This window comes from Leptonotus elevatus, chromosome 7 (genome assembly GCF_054856555.1).
Source record: "Leptonotus elevatus isolate MCC_2025b chromosome 7, RoL_Lele_1.0, whole genome shotgun sequence".
Classification (NCBI taxonomy): Eukaryota; Metazoa; Chordata; class Actinopteri; order Syngnathiformes; family Syngnathidae; genus Leptonotus; species Leptonotus elevatus.
The window spans coordinates 20,351,972-20,366,830 of record NC_141245.1 but is presented as its reverse complement, the minus strand read 5'-3'; the positions used below and the strand labels follow the sequence as shown (position 1 = coordinate 20,366,830).

General features: G+C 41.6%; 1 protein-coding gene across 1 annotated transcript; it reads right to left on the bottom strand.

Moving 5' to 3' along the window:
* Positions 1-3,136: 3,136 nt before the first annotated feature.
* On the bottom strand, positions 3,137-12,980 carry hic1 (hypermethylated in cancer 1). The gene is made up of 2 exons (XM_086080631.1): positions 12,637-12,980; positions 3,137-6,441 (listed from the first exon to the last, which is right to left on the bottom strand). The coding sequence occupies exons 1-2, from the start codon at positions 12,686-12,688 to the stop codon at positions 4,226-4,228; spliced, it is 2,268 nt and encodes a 755-aa protein (XP_085936757.1). The 5' UTR covers positions 12,689-12,980; the 3' UTR covers positions 3,137-4,225.
* Between the last annotated feature and the right edge of the window lie 1,879 nt (positions 12,981-14,859).

Sequence of the window (14,859 nt, the reverse complement as noted above, 5' to 3'; positions counted from 1 at the left end):
TTTGAAGAATCATATGCCCGATAATAGGTCAATTTATAAAAGTGTTAACTTCAGGGAACTACTTATTTAAAATTGCTGCTGGCCCTGCACCTTCTGTTTTCGATAAGTAAAATTTTAATATAGTACTTCAGATATTTTGAAATTTGGGAAAACTTTATTTACTGTAAAAAAAAAAAAAATAAGAAGAAAAGTTTTGAAAGCATGCTACTGATCCTCGAAGATTTTGTTGGATTTTTAAAACAAAGATGTCTATTGACTACGATTTTTTTTTAACTCTAATATTTAACGAACCCTAAAAGTTGTTCAATAAACATATTCTTAAAAATTCCCAAAATTAAGAGCTGGAATTTGTAGTTTTTAAAATTTTGATGCCGAGATTTTCCCTTTTAGAAAATGAATATCGGCTACAAATATCGGTTATCGGCATCCTTGACTACTAATATTCGTATCGGCCCTGAAAAAAACCATATCGGTCTATCTCTTTTATATATATATATATATATATATATATATATATATATATATATATATATATATATATATATATATATATATATATATACACACACACACACAAAGCGATGGTGTAGTTGAATTGGAAAAATATTGATTGTATTATTATTTCAATGTTTTATATCGAGCGCGTTGTTAGCTGTGGTCAGGATAAAAATGTGAATACTTTTTAAATATGGATAAATATTGTCTAATTGATGGTAAAACTTCATGTTTATGTTTTACTGTTAGAGTGAGTACATTTTAGAATCTGTACTTTTTTACACTTACATAAAAATTGTTAAACCAGTAGTTCTACTTCTACTTAAGTACAGGGTATGAGTACTTTTACCACCTTTGACTCTGATACTCATATGAAGAAAAAGTGGGGACCTAATGCAGTGTAAGCAAACCTTACAACTGAACTGTGCGTGTGTGTGCGTGGGTTTTGGAGCTCCTCCTTGAAAAAAAAAAAGGTTTTATCTGGCTTTTCCCCTCTCTGCTTCGATTCGGGGCTACAGAGGAAAGTGTGTGTTATTTTAACAAGGAAGGGGGGGTAGATTTTCATTAAAACTAGTGAATGAGCGTCTGAAATTCCCACACTCTTTCCTAACACAAACGCACATCAGAGAATAAAACCCCAAAAAGAAAAACACGTCCTCCGAGCACACGCCGGCCTCCTATGTGTGTGTATGCTGTATATATGAGTGTGTGTTGCCTGAAGCTCTCTAACATTGTGTCAAACGGGCTGTGAAAAGTCCCTGGAAGCTCCACTCTGAACCCAAACAACATCAACATGGCATGGCGCTCGGCCCCGAGTGCGGTTCTGATGTTCACAGACAGCCCGTGAAGACAGCCACCGACCGGGGCAGACCCGCAGACGCCTCTTTCTTTTCTTTTTCTTTTTAAAAAGGACAACACAATGGAAAGTGTACGCCGCATCGTAATAATCATAATAACAATACAAAAAAAAGCAACATCAAATGTCATCGCTCTGCTGTAAAACTGTAATGTATAAACAGACAATAACCACAGGTTTAAAAACTGCGTGTTTGTATGTGTGCATGTGTCTTGTGTAAGTGTGCGTGTGGTCCTGAGGTAAGCACCAGTTTTCATGTGCACTCCTTTGGTTGGACAAGAAAAAGTGACAAACAACAGGTTTGCTAATGGACATATGTTACACGAATGAAGCCGCTTAAAGCAAGGGTGGGGAACACATGCATGCGGGTGGATTATAAAAATCAGAATAAAAAACTCAAAGGAATTCTTATAAAAAGTCCAAAAACATTTAACCCACAAAAGCTTGTCTTTTTTTTCCCCACATTTTTTGTAGAAAGTTCCCCACCGCTGCCTTAAAACAACTGTTGCATAAAAATAAAAAAATATAAAACTCAAAACGTAAGGCACATTGTTTTGTTTTTGGTTATTTTTGGTTAGCTTTTTCATTTAAAAGTCACTCGGTCCATCACAGTGTGTTTATGGCTTGAAAGTCTTCACATTCACCCTCTGAGGTTGACATTGGCACTATAGTGGTCAGACAATCGGAATTAAGGACTCGTGAAAGTATTGAAGAAGAAAAAAAAGCAAAAGTTCTCGGCATGTTTTTGGGGATAAAAGCATTTTGAATTTAACAAAAATAAGAGCCATCAAACCGCAAGCTTCAAGTGCTCTTTTGTTTTCTGTTTGGGCCCCGATGCAAAAAAAAAAAAAAAAGCTTTTCATTGTTGTTTTTGTGGCTTTGATATCAGTATGGGGAGGAGAGGGAGTACAGCAGGGAGGGTATTCGAGACTTCAGACGTTAATAAGCAGCGCTGAGGGGATGGCAGGCATGAAATGGGACGTGGTGCGCGCAAATTGTCCAGGAGAAAGCCACATTTCACACGGATTAGCGCCGCACAACAGCTGGGCCGGACTACAAGCGGGGCCCTCGCGCTCGTATCGCTGACAGATTAGCAGCTTCGCTAAGTGTGTGTGAAATAGAGTGGGGAGGGGCGGGGAGATAAGGCGCGCGTGCGTTAAACACTCACTTTGGCATGTCAACGGTAGCGGCCGACGCTACACCGCGGGGGCCAAACGGGGATTAATCGATGAATCAACCTGATTGGGGCAAATAGTCCTGGGGCGACACCCACGTTGACGGACAGCGACTTTGGTGTGTTCACCAGTCGGGTATGTGCGATTGTTTCGCAGCTGTGAGATCACAAGGCGGCAACGCCTCGCTAAGAATGCGTTTGGGGTTGTCAACAAGCAAATGACTTAAAAAAAGTGTGGAAAGACGTCGCTGCATGCGGGGTCAAGATGGAGTGTCGTCAACTGTTTAATACCCCCCCCCCCCCCCCCCCCATTCATACACATTTTTGAGGCCACATTCTGTTCAGGATCAGACCTACCAAACGGCACCCTGGACTGGTTGACAGTCGAACCCTAACCACCATTCACACCGTCACCGCGTGGGAACTGAATCCACGGCATGTGATCGGTGACTCCAATTTAACATGTATTGTATTTTTCGGACTAAAGGTCGCTCCGGAGTACACAGTAAATTCTGTAGAGTAAATTTCTATTTAGAGTGGGACCAAATAGACTCAGTTTTAAAGTTACACTTAGAAGAGAGTAAAATAAGGAATTGGGGGGGGGGGGGAATGAAAGACACTCAAGGGTTGAGGAACGAACCTTCAGCTTGGGAGACAGCCGATCTACTCACTGAGCCACGCAGCTCTTGCTGTGTGTTAGTATATTACTCATGTCAGTTGGAATCTTTCTAACTCCAAAAACAATGTTTTTGGTCACCTCTTGGAGAAAAACAAACAGTAGGGGGGGCATAGCTCAGGTGGTAGTGTGGCAGTCTCACAAGCTGAAGGTTGTGAGTTTTTTCCTCAACCCTTTTGTTTTTTTTTAATTTTTTATTTTACTCTCTTCCAAGTGTAAATATTAGCCTACTCTAAAACTGAGTCTATTTGGTCCCACTCTAAAACAATTACTCTAAATAGAGTACAGAATTTACTGTTTAACTCGCATTTTGGGGACCAAGAACATTAGAGCTCAGACTGGCACTCAAAATCCCGATTCCCTACTTTTGGCTACAATGTGATGGGGAATTCTAGCTAATGTAAGCCATTTTAAACTAAAAACAAAATATTTTCAACAGAATTGGAATTTCAAAAAAAATTAACCGTAACTCATTCATTGTTACCAACACAATAGGGGAACAGTAATTCGGGGTGGCAGACCGAGCTCTAATTTTAAAAGTCGCACCTGACCAGCCCAACTATGGAGAAAAGTGTGATTTATAGTCCAAAAAATACAGTAGTAGAAAATTCAAGACAGAAAAACTCCCATTGTTTTAACGTCCAGCAGATCTGGACACAAACCCTGAATCTTGTCCATTTGCTAATAGCACAGGTTTAAGGGTTTAAGCTTCTCTTTGGATGTCATCATAATACAAAAAATAAATAAGCATTTTTAGAAATTTTGGATGCTTTGGCTCAATGGCTGGAATTGTTTTTGTTTTTTTGCTTTTTTGCATATACACAGACTTAAATACTGCTCTCAAGCAAGTGTCCCTTGGTCACAGGATAGATAGCACAGTGCTCCTTCCGACAGGAGGCTTCAAAGGTTAGATGCATAGAAAGGCACTTACAGTCGACACAGTCTGAGGTGCGGTGGTGAGGGGTTATTTACTTGAGGTGAACGGCGTAAGAATACTGCGTGCGGCATGTGGTGATCGCTGGCCTTAGCTGGGCGAGTAGCGGTCAATGGCGCGGGCCTCGGAGAGGGCCTGCTGGGGAGGGGGCAAGGCTTGGCACAGGATGTCCATCTTGTCGTGGCCGAGAGCCCCCAGGTGCTCCGACGCCAGTTTGGAGAGCGGGTAGAGGCTCTCCATGGCCTTGGCGTCGGCCACCAGCTGCTGCTGCGCCTGGAGGAGGAGCTCGTTGGCCTTCTCCTGCTTGAGCCCCAGATGCTCGGCGGTGTACTTGCTCAGCGGGTAGATGCCCTCGGCAAAGTCCAGCTTCAGCTTGCCCTCGGCGTTCAGGCCGCCCGCCGCGCCCCCGCTGCTGTGCATCTTCATGTGGCTGATCAGGTTGCGCTGCTGGGCAAACTTCCCGCCGCACACTTGGCACTCGTACGGCTTCTCCCCGGAGTGGATGCGCATGTGCTCGGTGAGGCGGTACTGGCGAGTGAAGCGCATGCCGCAGGAGTCGCAGGCGAAGGGTTTGAGGCCCAGGTGGCTGCGCATGTGGCGCGTCATGGTGCCGCGCTGCGTGAACTTTTTGCCGCAGATGCTGCATGGGTACGGTCGGGTAAGCCAGTGGGTCTTTTCGTGCTGCCGCAGAGTTGCCGGATCCTTGTAGGACTTGTCGCAGGAGGAGCAGCGGTACGGACGGATCATTTCTCCGATGGCCCCCGAAGCCAAAGCCTGGGTAGACTTTGTCTCCAGGTGGGAGAGGCTGTTCAGGGCGCCGCTGCTGCCGGTCAAGCCGCCGTAGCCGTTGGTGCTGCTGCTGATGTTCTTGCCACTGTTCCCGTTACCCAGCTCGCTGCCCGAGTTGCCGTAAAGCTCCTCTTCTGTGTGAGTCTCCACATGCGCGTTGAGCTGCTCCGAGCTCGGGAAGCCCTTGTCGCAGGGGATGCACACGTACAGATTGTCCCCGTAACTCTCCGGCTCATATGGAACATGGAATCTCCCCATGGGACCGGAAGGGGACGGGCGGCCCTCGCTGCTGCCCGTTTCTTCAGTGCCGGAGCCGCTCTTGTCGTCCGGGCCCTCGCTCTCCTCCTTGTGGTGGTTGTGCCGCCGCTCTCCGTTTACGCCCCCTTCCTCCTCGTCCTCGTCTTCATCCTCATCCTCGACCGTGTATGGCAGAGGCTCGTGTTTCACCCAGCGGTAGATGTTTCCCACCTCTCTTTCGGCCTCCCCGACTTCGGTGAGGGTGTCCGGGCTCGGCGGGCACGGGTAGCGGTCGGTGCCCTGTGTGCCCAAACGATGTAGATGGGGCAGATGGGGGCCAAGCGGTTGGTTGTGGGGAAATGGTGGCGGAGTGAGAGCATTCATCTGATCTGCCGTATCCATTTTTTCAGAAGAGAAGGCCCTGCCGTTGGCTCCCTGCGTGGGACTGGCGCGTCCGCTCGGGGTCCCGTCTCGCTCCTCGTCATTGTGGGTGCTCACAACATGGGACTGGGAGGGGGTGTGCTGAGACTGTGAGTTTGGACTCTTCTTGGAGAGGTCCAGGCCATAGTTCGGGGAGCAGTTTCTTTCCGGGAGCGCCGAACGCAGGCCAAGCTGAGCAGGCAGCACCGACTGCATGGACGGGAAGGCCTGGGGGCCTTGGGTGGAGGTGGGGGCGTACAGCTCACCGGCATGGATGGCAAGCCGATGGGGAACCAGCTCCTCGAGCGGCAGAGCACGGGGCATGTGGCTGTTCATAACCCCCCCAGGAGGACACGACCGGATGACAGGAGTGGAAACCCTGTAGCGGCCTCCACTGCCTAACCCCATGCCGCCCATCTTTGCGTAAGGCAGGAAGGCGGGAGTGGCGCGAGGAGGGTACTTGCCATTTCTTTTGAGTTTCTTTTTGCACAGAGCTACTAAGTCAAGCAGCTGCAGGTAGCTTGCCGCAGCCAAAACAGCACCCAGGTTGGGTTCGGTGGGAGAGGCGGGGTCCCCCTCGGTGAGGCGGCCCGTGTAGATGTAGTCCAGAATGACCCGGAAGACCCCAGGACTCACCATCTCGTGGTCGAGGTTGATGAGATTGTCGTGGACCACCAAAGACTTCAGGTAGAGGCTGCTGGCCGCCAAAATGTTCTTGTGCGCCCGGAAGAGGGCGTTCTGCACCACAATAATGACATCGCACAGGAATCCTTTGGTGCGCTGGCTGTTGAGCTGCAGGAGAAGATCCCTAGCGTGACTTGGTACTTCCATGGCATCCAGCATCATCTTCAGTCCACCACCTGCAAAAAAAACACAGAGCAGTGAAACATCTTGTTGTGGATTCTTAGAATTATATGAACTGGGTATATACCCTGGACAGGTCACAAGTTAATCATGGGGCGCATTCATACTCACATTCACACATGCAGTATGGACTATTTTTAGAGTCTCACCAAATAAGTCATATTTTGGAATGTGGCAGGAAACCGAGACCCTCTTAATTGTGAGGTAGACGTGCTAAGTTGCTAACCACAAATCTTATGGTACTGTAATAGGATATTATGTATATATTTTTGGGGGTTGACATATTATTATTATATCCAAATCTAAGGCAGATGGATATTCATTTATCACAGCTACCTAGCTAGTTAGCTAACTAACTACCTAGTCAGCTGCAATGGATTTGGATAATGAAATTGAAAGGAAATGTTGTTCAGCCAGCACTAGTTAGTTAGTTAGTTAGTTAGTTAGTTAGTTAGTTAGTTAGTTAGTTAGTTAGTACTTAACCAATTTCATATCACTTTCAATTGGCAAGCTTATTTATTTGATGCATGTCTTCAATTTATTAATCAATCAGGTGTTGTCCTTTATCTTCATCGGTTATTTCAGACAATTCTATGATTCCAGGTTTGTGAGAACCGTTTGGGAACGTCTGCTTTCTGTTCCCCATAGTACAAAGCATGGTCCATCAAACACTAGAACAAAGATGGTGAGCCTGGAGGCCCTCTCTCAGGTCCTACAACGTAACAGACAAAAATCTTCACTTGTCGTCGATGGAATGGCCACATGTCACAAAACAACAGAAGAAGTGAGTCACAAAGCTGCATTCATGTATGAAAGTAATTAATCTGTGGTCTCGCTAACTTCACTGGCGGAATTGTTTGACATATGTCGGCGGTCGTGTCGATGAAGCAGCAGAACAAGCGGGCTGCGGAGCGACTGTGTGAGAAGCGCATACCAGAGAGAGGGGCTCGCTGAAAATCAACGGGAAGCGAAAAAAGGTGAGCACAGCCGCTGCGATTCTCATCATGAGAAAAAACTCAAGTCCGTCATGCGTTCACTTCCTCTGCAGCAGCCGATACATGAGAGAGAAGTCAAGACAAGAGGCAGAGAGAGGGAAAAAAACGTGCATTTTAGAGGCTGCTCGTGGTTTTGTGCAGAGATTTGAACAAACGGAACGCGGTGAAGGTTTCACAAGCATGATGAAGCACACGTAGACTAGCGGTTCCAAAAAACAGTTACTCAATAGGGTAAATTAAGGTCAAATTTGCAATTGGTGACATGTTGACTTTTTTTCCAACATGAGAAGACTCAATTGGTCCAAAAAGGATTAAGAATCTTTGTCCATTTCTGCTAGCTTGCAGCATTTTGCATGTTTAGCTTAGTCGGACATGACCCTAACAAGTTTTGCTCTGACCAAACAATCACAAGACAGACAAATCCTGATGTGCTTAACTCATAGCTAGCTGGTCCTGTGAGGACAATTTGAAATGTAATTGGTTAAGGAAACAACAACTGATATAGTGAAAGTTACATTTGTTACGATTGACTCTAAAGGCAGAATTGATTGACACGGCAACACATAGAGGTTGAAATCCAGAAACTGGGAGCAGTGTAACCAAGAGAAGGAAGAGATTAAACAGTTGGGGATACATTAACACAATTTTATGGAACAAATATTAGAAGTTACTTGTAAATGGGTCAAATAGGTCAGCAGAAAATCACAACGCACAAGGTAGTTAGTAGAGTAACATTGACAAATGAAGACTTGACACAGTACAATCCTTACGTAATGTAAGGGTACTGTACTATTATGCTGCATTCGAGGAAGGTGCGAAGTTGGAGTTATCTCACTCGGATTGCCTCAGCTCCGACCTTGAGGCGAATGTAAACAACAAAGATGGCTGATTTAGCTAAATTGTTTACTGTTCTGGTTAATGCAGTCAGTCCAAATCACGTTGGATGACACTAAGTGACTTATTTTGAAAAACATCATTTTCAATATTTTGAAGTCCGAGTTCAGAGGGGCGTTCTCGTGCACAATTCCTGTTAGGAGGTCCCACTTCCCACCTTCCTCGAATGCAGCATTAGGGCTCTAGAACCGATTGGTAAAGGCTGTGCAAATGATGTCACTGTTAAAATAATATTTAAAATTTAGGACACGGCCCATATGGACTTCTTTGAGGCAGATGCCGATTCCGATTATTTGGCAGAATAAAACTTATAACCGATGAATTTTTTAAAATATATAATAATAAAATAACTTATTTTTTGGCCTCTTAATGCTTACAACAATACTATAGTATTTATTTAACTTTACAAAAGAGATAAAAATCGGCTGATTTGCAATGGTGGGAAAAAAAAAGTTCATTCATTGTTTGCATTTTCTAGTAAACTTCTAATAAGGAAACTGTCCTCTAAATAAAACCACAACAGCAATTGCGGCCTTTTCCACTGTACTATAGAAGAAACCCTAAAACGCACAGGATACACTGTCCATTTACATTAGATGGCGCAATGCTTCACATTGTTCACTCCCCAGGGAGCCAACGCACAGACACACACACACACACACACACACACACAAACATTCCCGCACGCTCAAATATCACCACTTCACTCCTCCATCAGGCCTAAAGTAAACTACATCACGCATGAAACATGACATCTCGTTCCAGCAGAGGCATCTGAAGACAGTTTACAATACAAAGTGATCCTTGGCGGGGCTTTTTCTACGGCTGATGGGAACACAAGCAAGTCAATAAATAAATAGCATGTCACATTCTTCCACGCAGCGGGACAGAAAGTGAAAAGTTTGCCCCTAAAAAGTTCCACCAAGCTGCGTTTTTGCCGCATGGTTCTGATTATGTTGATTGTTTAGAATCATAGGAGGGGGAGGAGTGCAAATAAAAAGTAATTTGCAGTCACAATAAACATGAAAGGCTAAGAAAATATTTGTGTGAAGAGGAAAAAATCAGCTTTAATTAAAAGTAATGACGTGGTTAAGAGACAATAAATATAGAGTAGAAATTACAATTTAGAAATGCGTTTTAGAATCTCATTGTATAACAATCAAATGTGTATTGTAAACATGAAAAAATAATAAAATAGGATCCATTTCATCTGGTGTAAAAATTATATTAAAAAAATCGAATGTGAAAGACAAAATTGACATCACGCTCCAGCCTTTCCCAAGCTGTCATTTGGAGCGTTTCCACTTCTGCTTTCCATTACGGGGGCCATCATATTTTAACATAAATTTTCAACCGCGGTCGCATCAAACCCGAGAGGGCCAAGCGTACCCCTTTGGTGAACTCTCACAGTCAAGTGACGACACACGGCGGCCGAAGGCCTCACTGCCTGTGCAAAAAAAAATTAATCCTTCAAGTGTTTGAACATCCTGAATGTATCTGTCACACACAGGACATTTAGCACTTTACATGTTCCTTTGAAATGTTTGCTTCATTTAAAGTGCAATTTAAAAAATATATATATATTTATAGTTGGCTGAACTTAAAAGTAAAATTTTAAGTTTAAGTTTTAAAAAATTTGTGAAAATTGGCTTTCCCGCATTTAACTACAAGGAAATACACTCTAAAAACAGTTGGGTGAAAAATAACCCAACTATGGGTCAAAAATGGACCGATCCTCTGCTTGGGTCAATTTTACCCAACTTTCAGTCAAAAAATTGGTCTTTTAGTATAAAACAACTCCTAAATATTGGTCAGATTCATTACTTGGGTCCAAATTTTTTTTGTTATTTTGTATAAAACAACCCAGAAAGTTGAGTCAAATTGATTCATAAAGTGGATCGGTCCATTTTTTATCCATAATTTGGTTACTTTTGACCCAACTGTTTTTAGAGTGTATTTCCTTGTAGTTAAATGTGGGAAAGCCAATTTTCACAACAAAATTTTAAACATTTAGTTGTATTGCCCAACTTAAAATTTTACTTTTAAGTCCACCCAACTGTAAATACTTTTTTTTTTTACAGTTTTTAGAGTGTACAAATATTTTTTATCTTTTTCCAACTTTAAGCCAAAAAATACAAGTTTCGTTTTTTTACAGTGTGAATAATGGTGACAACTTGCCTCCATCACATCTGCTCCATTTTACAATCCACAAAAGTGCTTTTAAAAAAAGAGGATCTACTTTGCACCCCCCCCCCCCCTCCGCCACCCTGCTTGTTTCAAAGGGTACCGAAAGGTGAAAAGGTCACGCTTCAGTCACATCAGCAAAGCGCGTCAGAGTCAACTTCCTGTCTGATTGCATCGAAATAAATCATCACACCATCGTAGAAAGCGGAGACAAAATAGTGATGGGAACCGTTTTGATACATCGACTTGACACGTTTTCATGGTCGAATGAGGCCTATCTTCTTCCCCTCGTTTTGTTTCTCGCCCCAAAAAGAGCAAACTCTATACTGCACTTGCGTACTAATGAGACATGTCAACAGAGCGCAAAGTCACACTGACAAATCAAATCCTTGGCTGTCAGCGGGCAAGCCAGAAATTAAAAGGGAAAATATGACAAGAAAATGAGAGTTTAACTATTCAGAAAACACACACACACGCGGAGAACACACACACAAGCGTGCTGGTATATTGGTCAGAAACCTCAATAGAAAAGCCACATCATAAAAAAAAAAGGTCAACTGGAGTGGCATACGTATGCTAAAAAACTGGAAAATACATAAATAAAGGTTCGAATGTTTTACTTGTACGTTTATGAATTGTTAATGGATGGATTCATGTTTTGCTTTGGACAAACTGTTAGAAACTCTCCACAAGTCTGTAAGCGTTCAGTCGCATATTTTGTTGTTTCTTTTTCTGGTTTCTACATTGAAGGGTTACTAATCGATTAGAACGTTTTTCTCTGCTTTTCAAACAAAAGCACGAAAATGTGGGGAAATTACATTTCGGCACCATGACTGGCATGTGATGACAGTTTCTGGTTTCTATATTTGAACATAATTTTTTGGGGTACTTTTCACGAAACAAAAGTGTCATTTCGGCACTCTGGGTTGCACATAATTGTTTTCTGTATTTAAGGATAGGATGATTGTTCTTGTGTGTTACAAAAAAGGAAAATTGCATTTTTTTTTTAAATAAATGAAGATCATTTCCAGCACTTGTTGCAAAGAAAAATGTGAAAATGTGGAAAAATGTCACGACTTCAACTGCAACTTGCAAAATGCTCGTCTTTCTACCTTTAAGGCTAAGTTATTGATAAAGATCCATTTTAGTAACTGCCAGCATTGACTTTTTGGAACAACCATGAAAAAGTACAACTTTAAGACTTGACATGCGGCGTATGAGTGACACAAGATGACACACTTGATGACCATTTTACAGTTTCTGCATTCAATTCGGGATCTCAACTACTTTCAAAACAAAAACAGAAAAGATATTTAACAACTTACTGCATGTTTAAGTGGAAGGGTTTTTTTGTTTCATTTTTTTTTCATGCTTCCTTTTATCATACTTTTCAAAACAAAAAGATGATAAATTGTTAACAGTTGTATGAACTTTTATGAATGAAAGCTATTTTCAGTTTACAGTATTTAAGGCTTACTCATTAATGATAATCATACTTTTAAGAGTAAAATTTTTTGGTGACACTTGTGTATTGAGTGGCGTGACCATGAACTTTTATAACTTAATGATTTTTCTGATAGCTGCATTGAAGGATTAGTCATTCTTTTAAACACGTTTTTAAAAGGAAAAAGGTGAACATTTGATGACAGTTTTTTTTTACAAGCGGCATGATCACGAACTTTTATCGCATGTTATTGCGATTATTTAGAGTGAAAAACGTGCCTTATTCGTTCTAAGTGTTACACTTATGGTTGACCTTTTTTTTCTTTTTCTTTTTTTTTGCTTACGATAGTTAAGCAATACGAATCAACAATAAAATAAAATAAAATAATAATAATAAAAATGAATGTGCCAACAGTTACACTTTTATTATATTGTGCTTGCTATTTTCTCTTAATAAAGTAATAATAATCGCAAACTCATAAAAAATGTTTGACAAAAAAACAACAACCGCATTTTCTGCATTGAAGCAGGCTCAAACAGGTGGGGGGCAAATCATTAAAAAAAATCAACGGGGGGAAAAAAAACTCATAAATGTGCACTATTAAAGCAGGCTGGTTCTTTAAAAAAAAAAAAATGCCTTTTTAAAAGTGTTGCATTGCAAGTGTCCTGTCTTACCTGCATGCCCGATGTCTGCTGCCATCCCATCCGAGTCTGCCTCAATGATCATGTCAGCAGGCTGCTGCAGACTGCAGTCATATCTGACGTCCCGAGTGCCAGCCTCCACTGAGCCATGCCAGCGTCCTTTTCACCAGCTCTTTTTTATCATTATTAATTGATAGGAAAGCTCTCGTCGGCGGGCTCGCGTCCGTCCTCCCACCCACTTTCTCTCTCTCTCTCGCTCTCTCTCCCTCTCTCTTTTCTGCCCCTCCTCTCTTTTCTCATCCCCTCCTATCCAAACCAAAAAAAGCATCAGTTTCCTCCCTGTTTTTTTCTTCTTTTTTTTTCTCGCCCTTCTACTAATTTCCTTTGCTATTTTGGAGCGGCAATAACGCGCACACGGAGCGGCGGCGGTGATGATAATGGAGCCTCTGTGAGCTCGCCTGCAGTGTGATGTCAGTCTATAATAAAAAAGCAAGAAGGTAACGCGGAGGGCAGGAACTTCGAATGACCCCAACTTGAACTTCTCCACGCACATCGTCTTAAAGGGACAGGCAGCGCTTACTGGAGGGAGTGCGACGCTTCTTTCCTTCCTCGTTGCAGTTTAATGATTAGCTTTCGAAAAGAAAAAAAAATGATTTTCAAGACAGTAAAAGTGAGATTTGTCAAAGTTTGGGGCGCTAAAAATTTGACTTTTTTCCCCTGTTGTTTATATTTTCTGAAAAAGTCCCCCATTCGCGTGGATAGCGAAAATCTGCGTTTACTTGACGCCTAAGAAATATTGAATTTTTTTTAACTCCAAAAAATTCTGGGAAACACGTAGATACACAAGCAATAAGCATTTTAAAAAACAGAGGATGGCTCCTCGGGGGAAAAATTGTGTTTAAAATAATGAAAAATATCAGCGAAAAAGTTAATGGGGGTTCGTTGTAATAGTGCACTGATTTTATATTTTTTTTTAAGGGGAAACCAAGTTGTCTGTACCCCCACTAGTCTAAACACGACATTGTGATTAATATAGCGTTTGTGGAATATGAGTTTAAAACAAAATCCACCTGTTTTTATCCATCTTAATGTGCCGGCCATTTTGCCATGTGCTGTCGAGTAAAAATTACATCACAGTTTCTCAGGGCTCATGTAACGACCAATCACGGCTCAGCTTGCAAACGTCACATGACCAAACTCAGAAAGCAGTGGTAAAGCATTGTAATGTATGATAATATTATTAATAATAATAACAAATTAACTGATGTTAAATGGGCATGGGATTAAAGGTTGATTCATCATAAAACTATATATATATATATATATATATATATATATATATATATATATATATATATATATATATATATATATCATACATCCGGTGGAGGATCAGATTGAGACCGGGAGCATACACGATCCAGATGTTGAAGCTTTTTCTCAAAAGCTCTATCGGAAACTTTTGGGTTTAAATGACTACGTTTGAACAAATCATAGAAACACACAACTCTTATTTGACTTCACAGTGTTTGTGTGTCTTCATGTTGTAAAAGCCAGTGTAAACACCATCAACTAATAAAAAATCCAAGTTGAAAAATATAACCTAATAAAACCAAATTTATGCTACTGTGCCCTTTTGTTTGCGATCAATGGCCTTAAATAAAGTGAATTATGGCGAATTGACAGGACTTTCATGAAACTTGTGTCTTGTGACCGACTTGTTCTGCTGAGGTCCGCTCGGCCCACAGACAGACGCTGACACTTTACGCTCCACAGCGACACTCGGTGGTCGAAAGGTGTAACGGCAGGAGGAGCCAGTTGAATCGAAACCAAATTCAGTTGATGTGCATATGAGTATTGCTATTTTCTTTTTTGAATGCCAATTCAATACACAAACGATAAAGTGACGGAGTGCACTTTGATAGTGATTTAGCCTATTTTGCTTGGTAAATCAAATAACAACAGCAACACCTCAACTACTATTACATCCATTATTATTATTATTATTATTATATGAAAATATTTTCTAAATAATAGTTTGTTACTCAGGAAGGAACAGTTTAATCCAATCAACATTAGTAGGATTTTTCCCTCTTAAACATATTCATTTGTTAGTATTAATAATACTAGGATTTATGTTTTTTTTTTAATTATATTTATATAATATACAAAAATAAATGAAATATATAACAATGGAATATGTGTAGGTGTGTGCTTGTTTTATTGTACTATGCAGGCAGTGCTTGGTGGTAGTAT

Bases quoted from the DNA above. Each gene is read 5' to 3' on its own strand.
- hic1 (XM_086080631.1), bottom strand. From the start codon at position 12,688: ATGATCATTGAGGCAGACTCGGATGGGATGGCAGCAGACATCGGGCAT. The intron at 6,442-12,636 runs GTAAGACAGGAC...TTTTTTTTGCAG, and splicing joins AGCAGACATCGGGCATGCAG to GTGGTGGACTGAAGATGATG.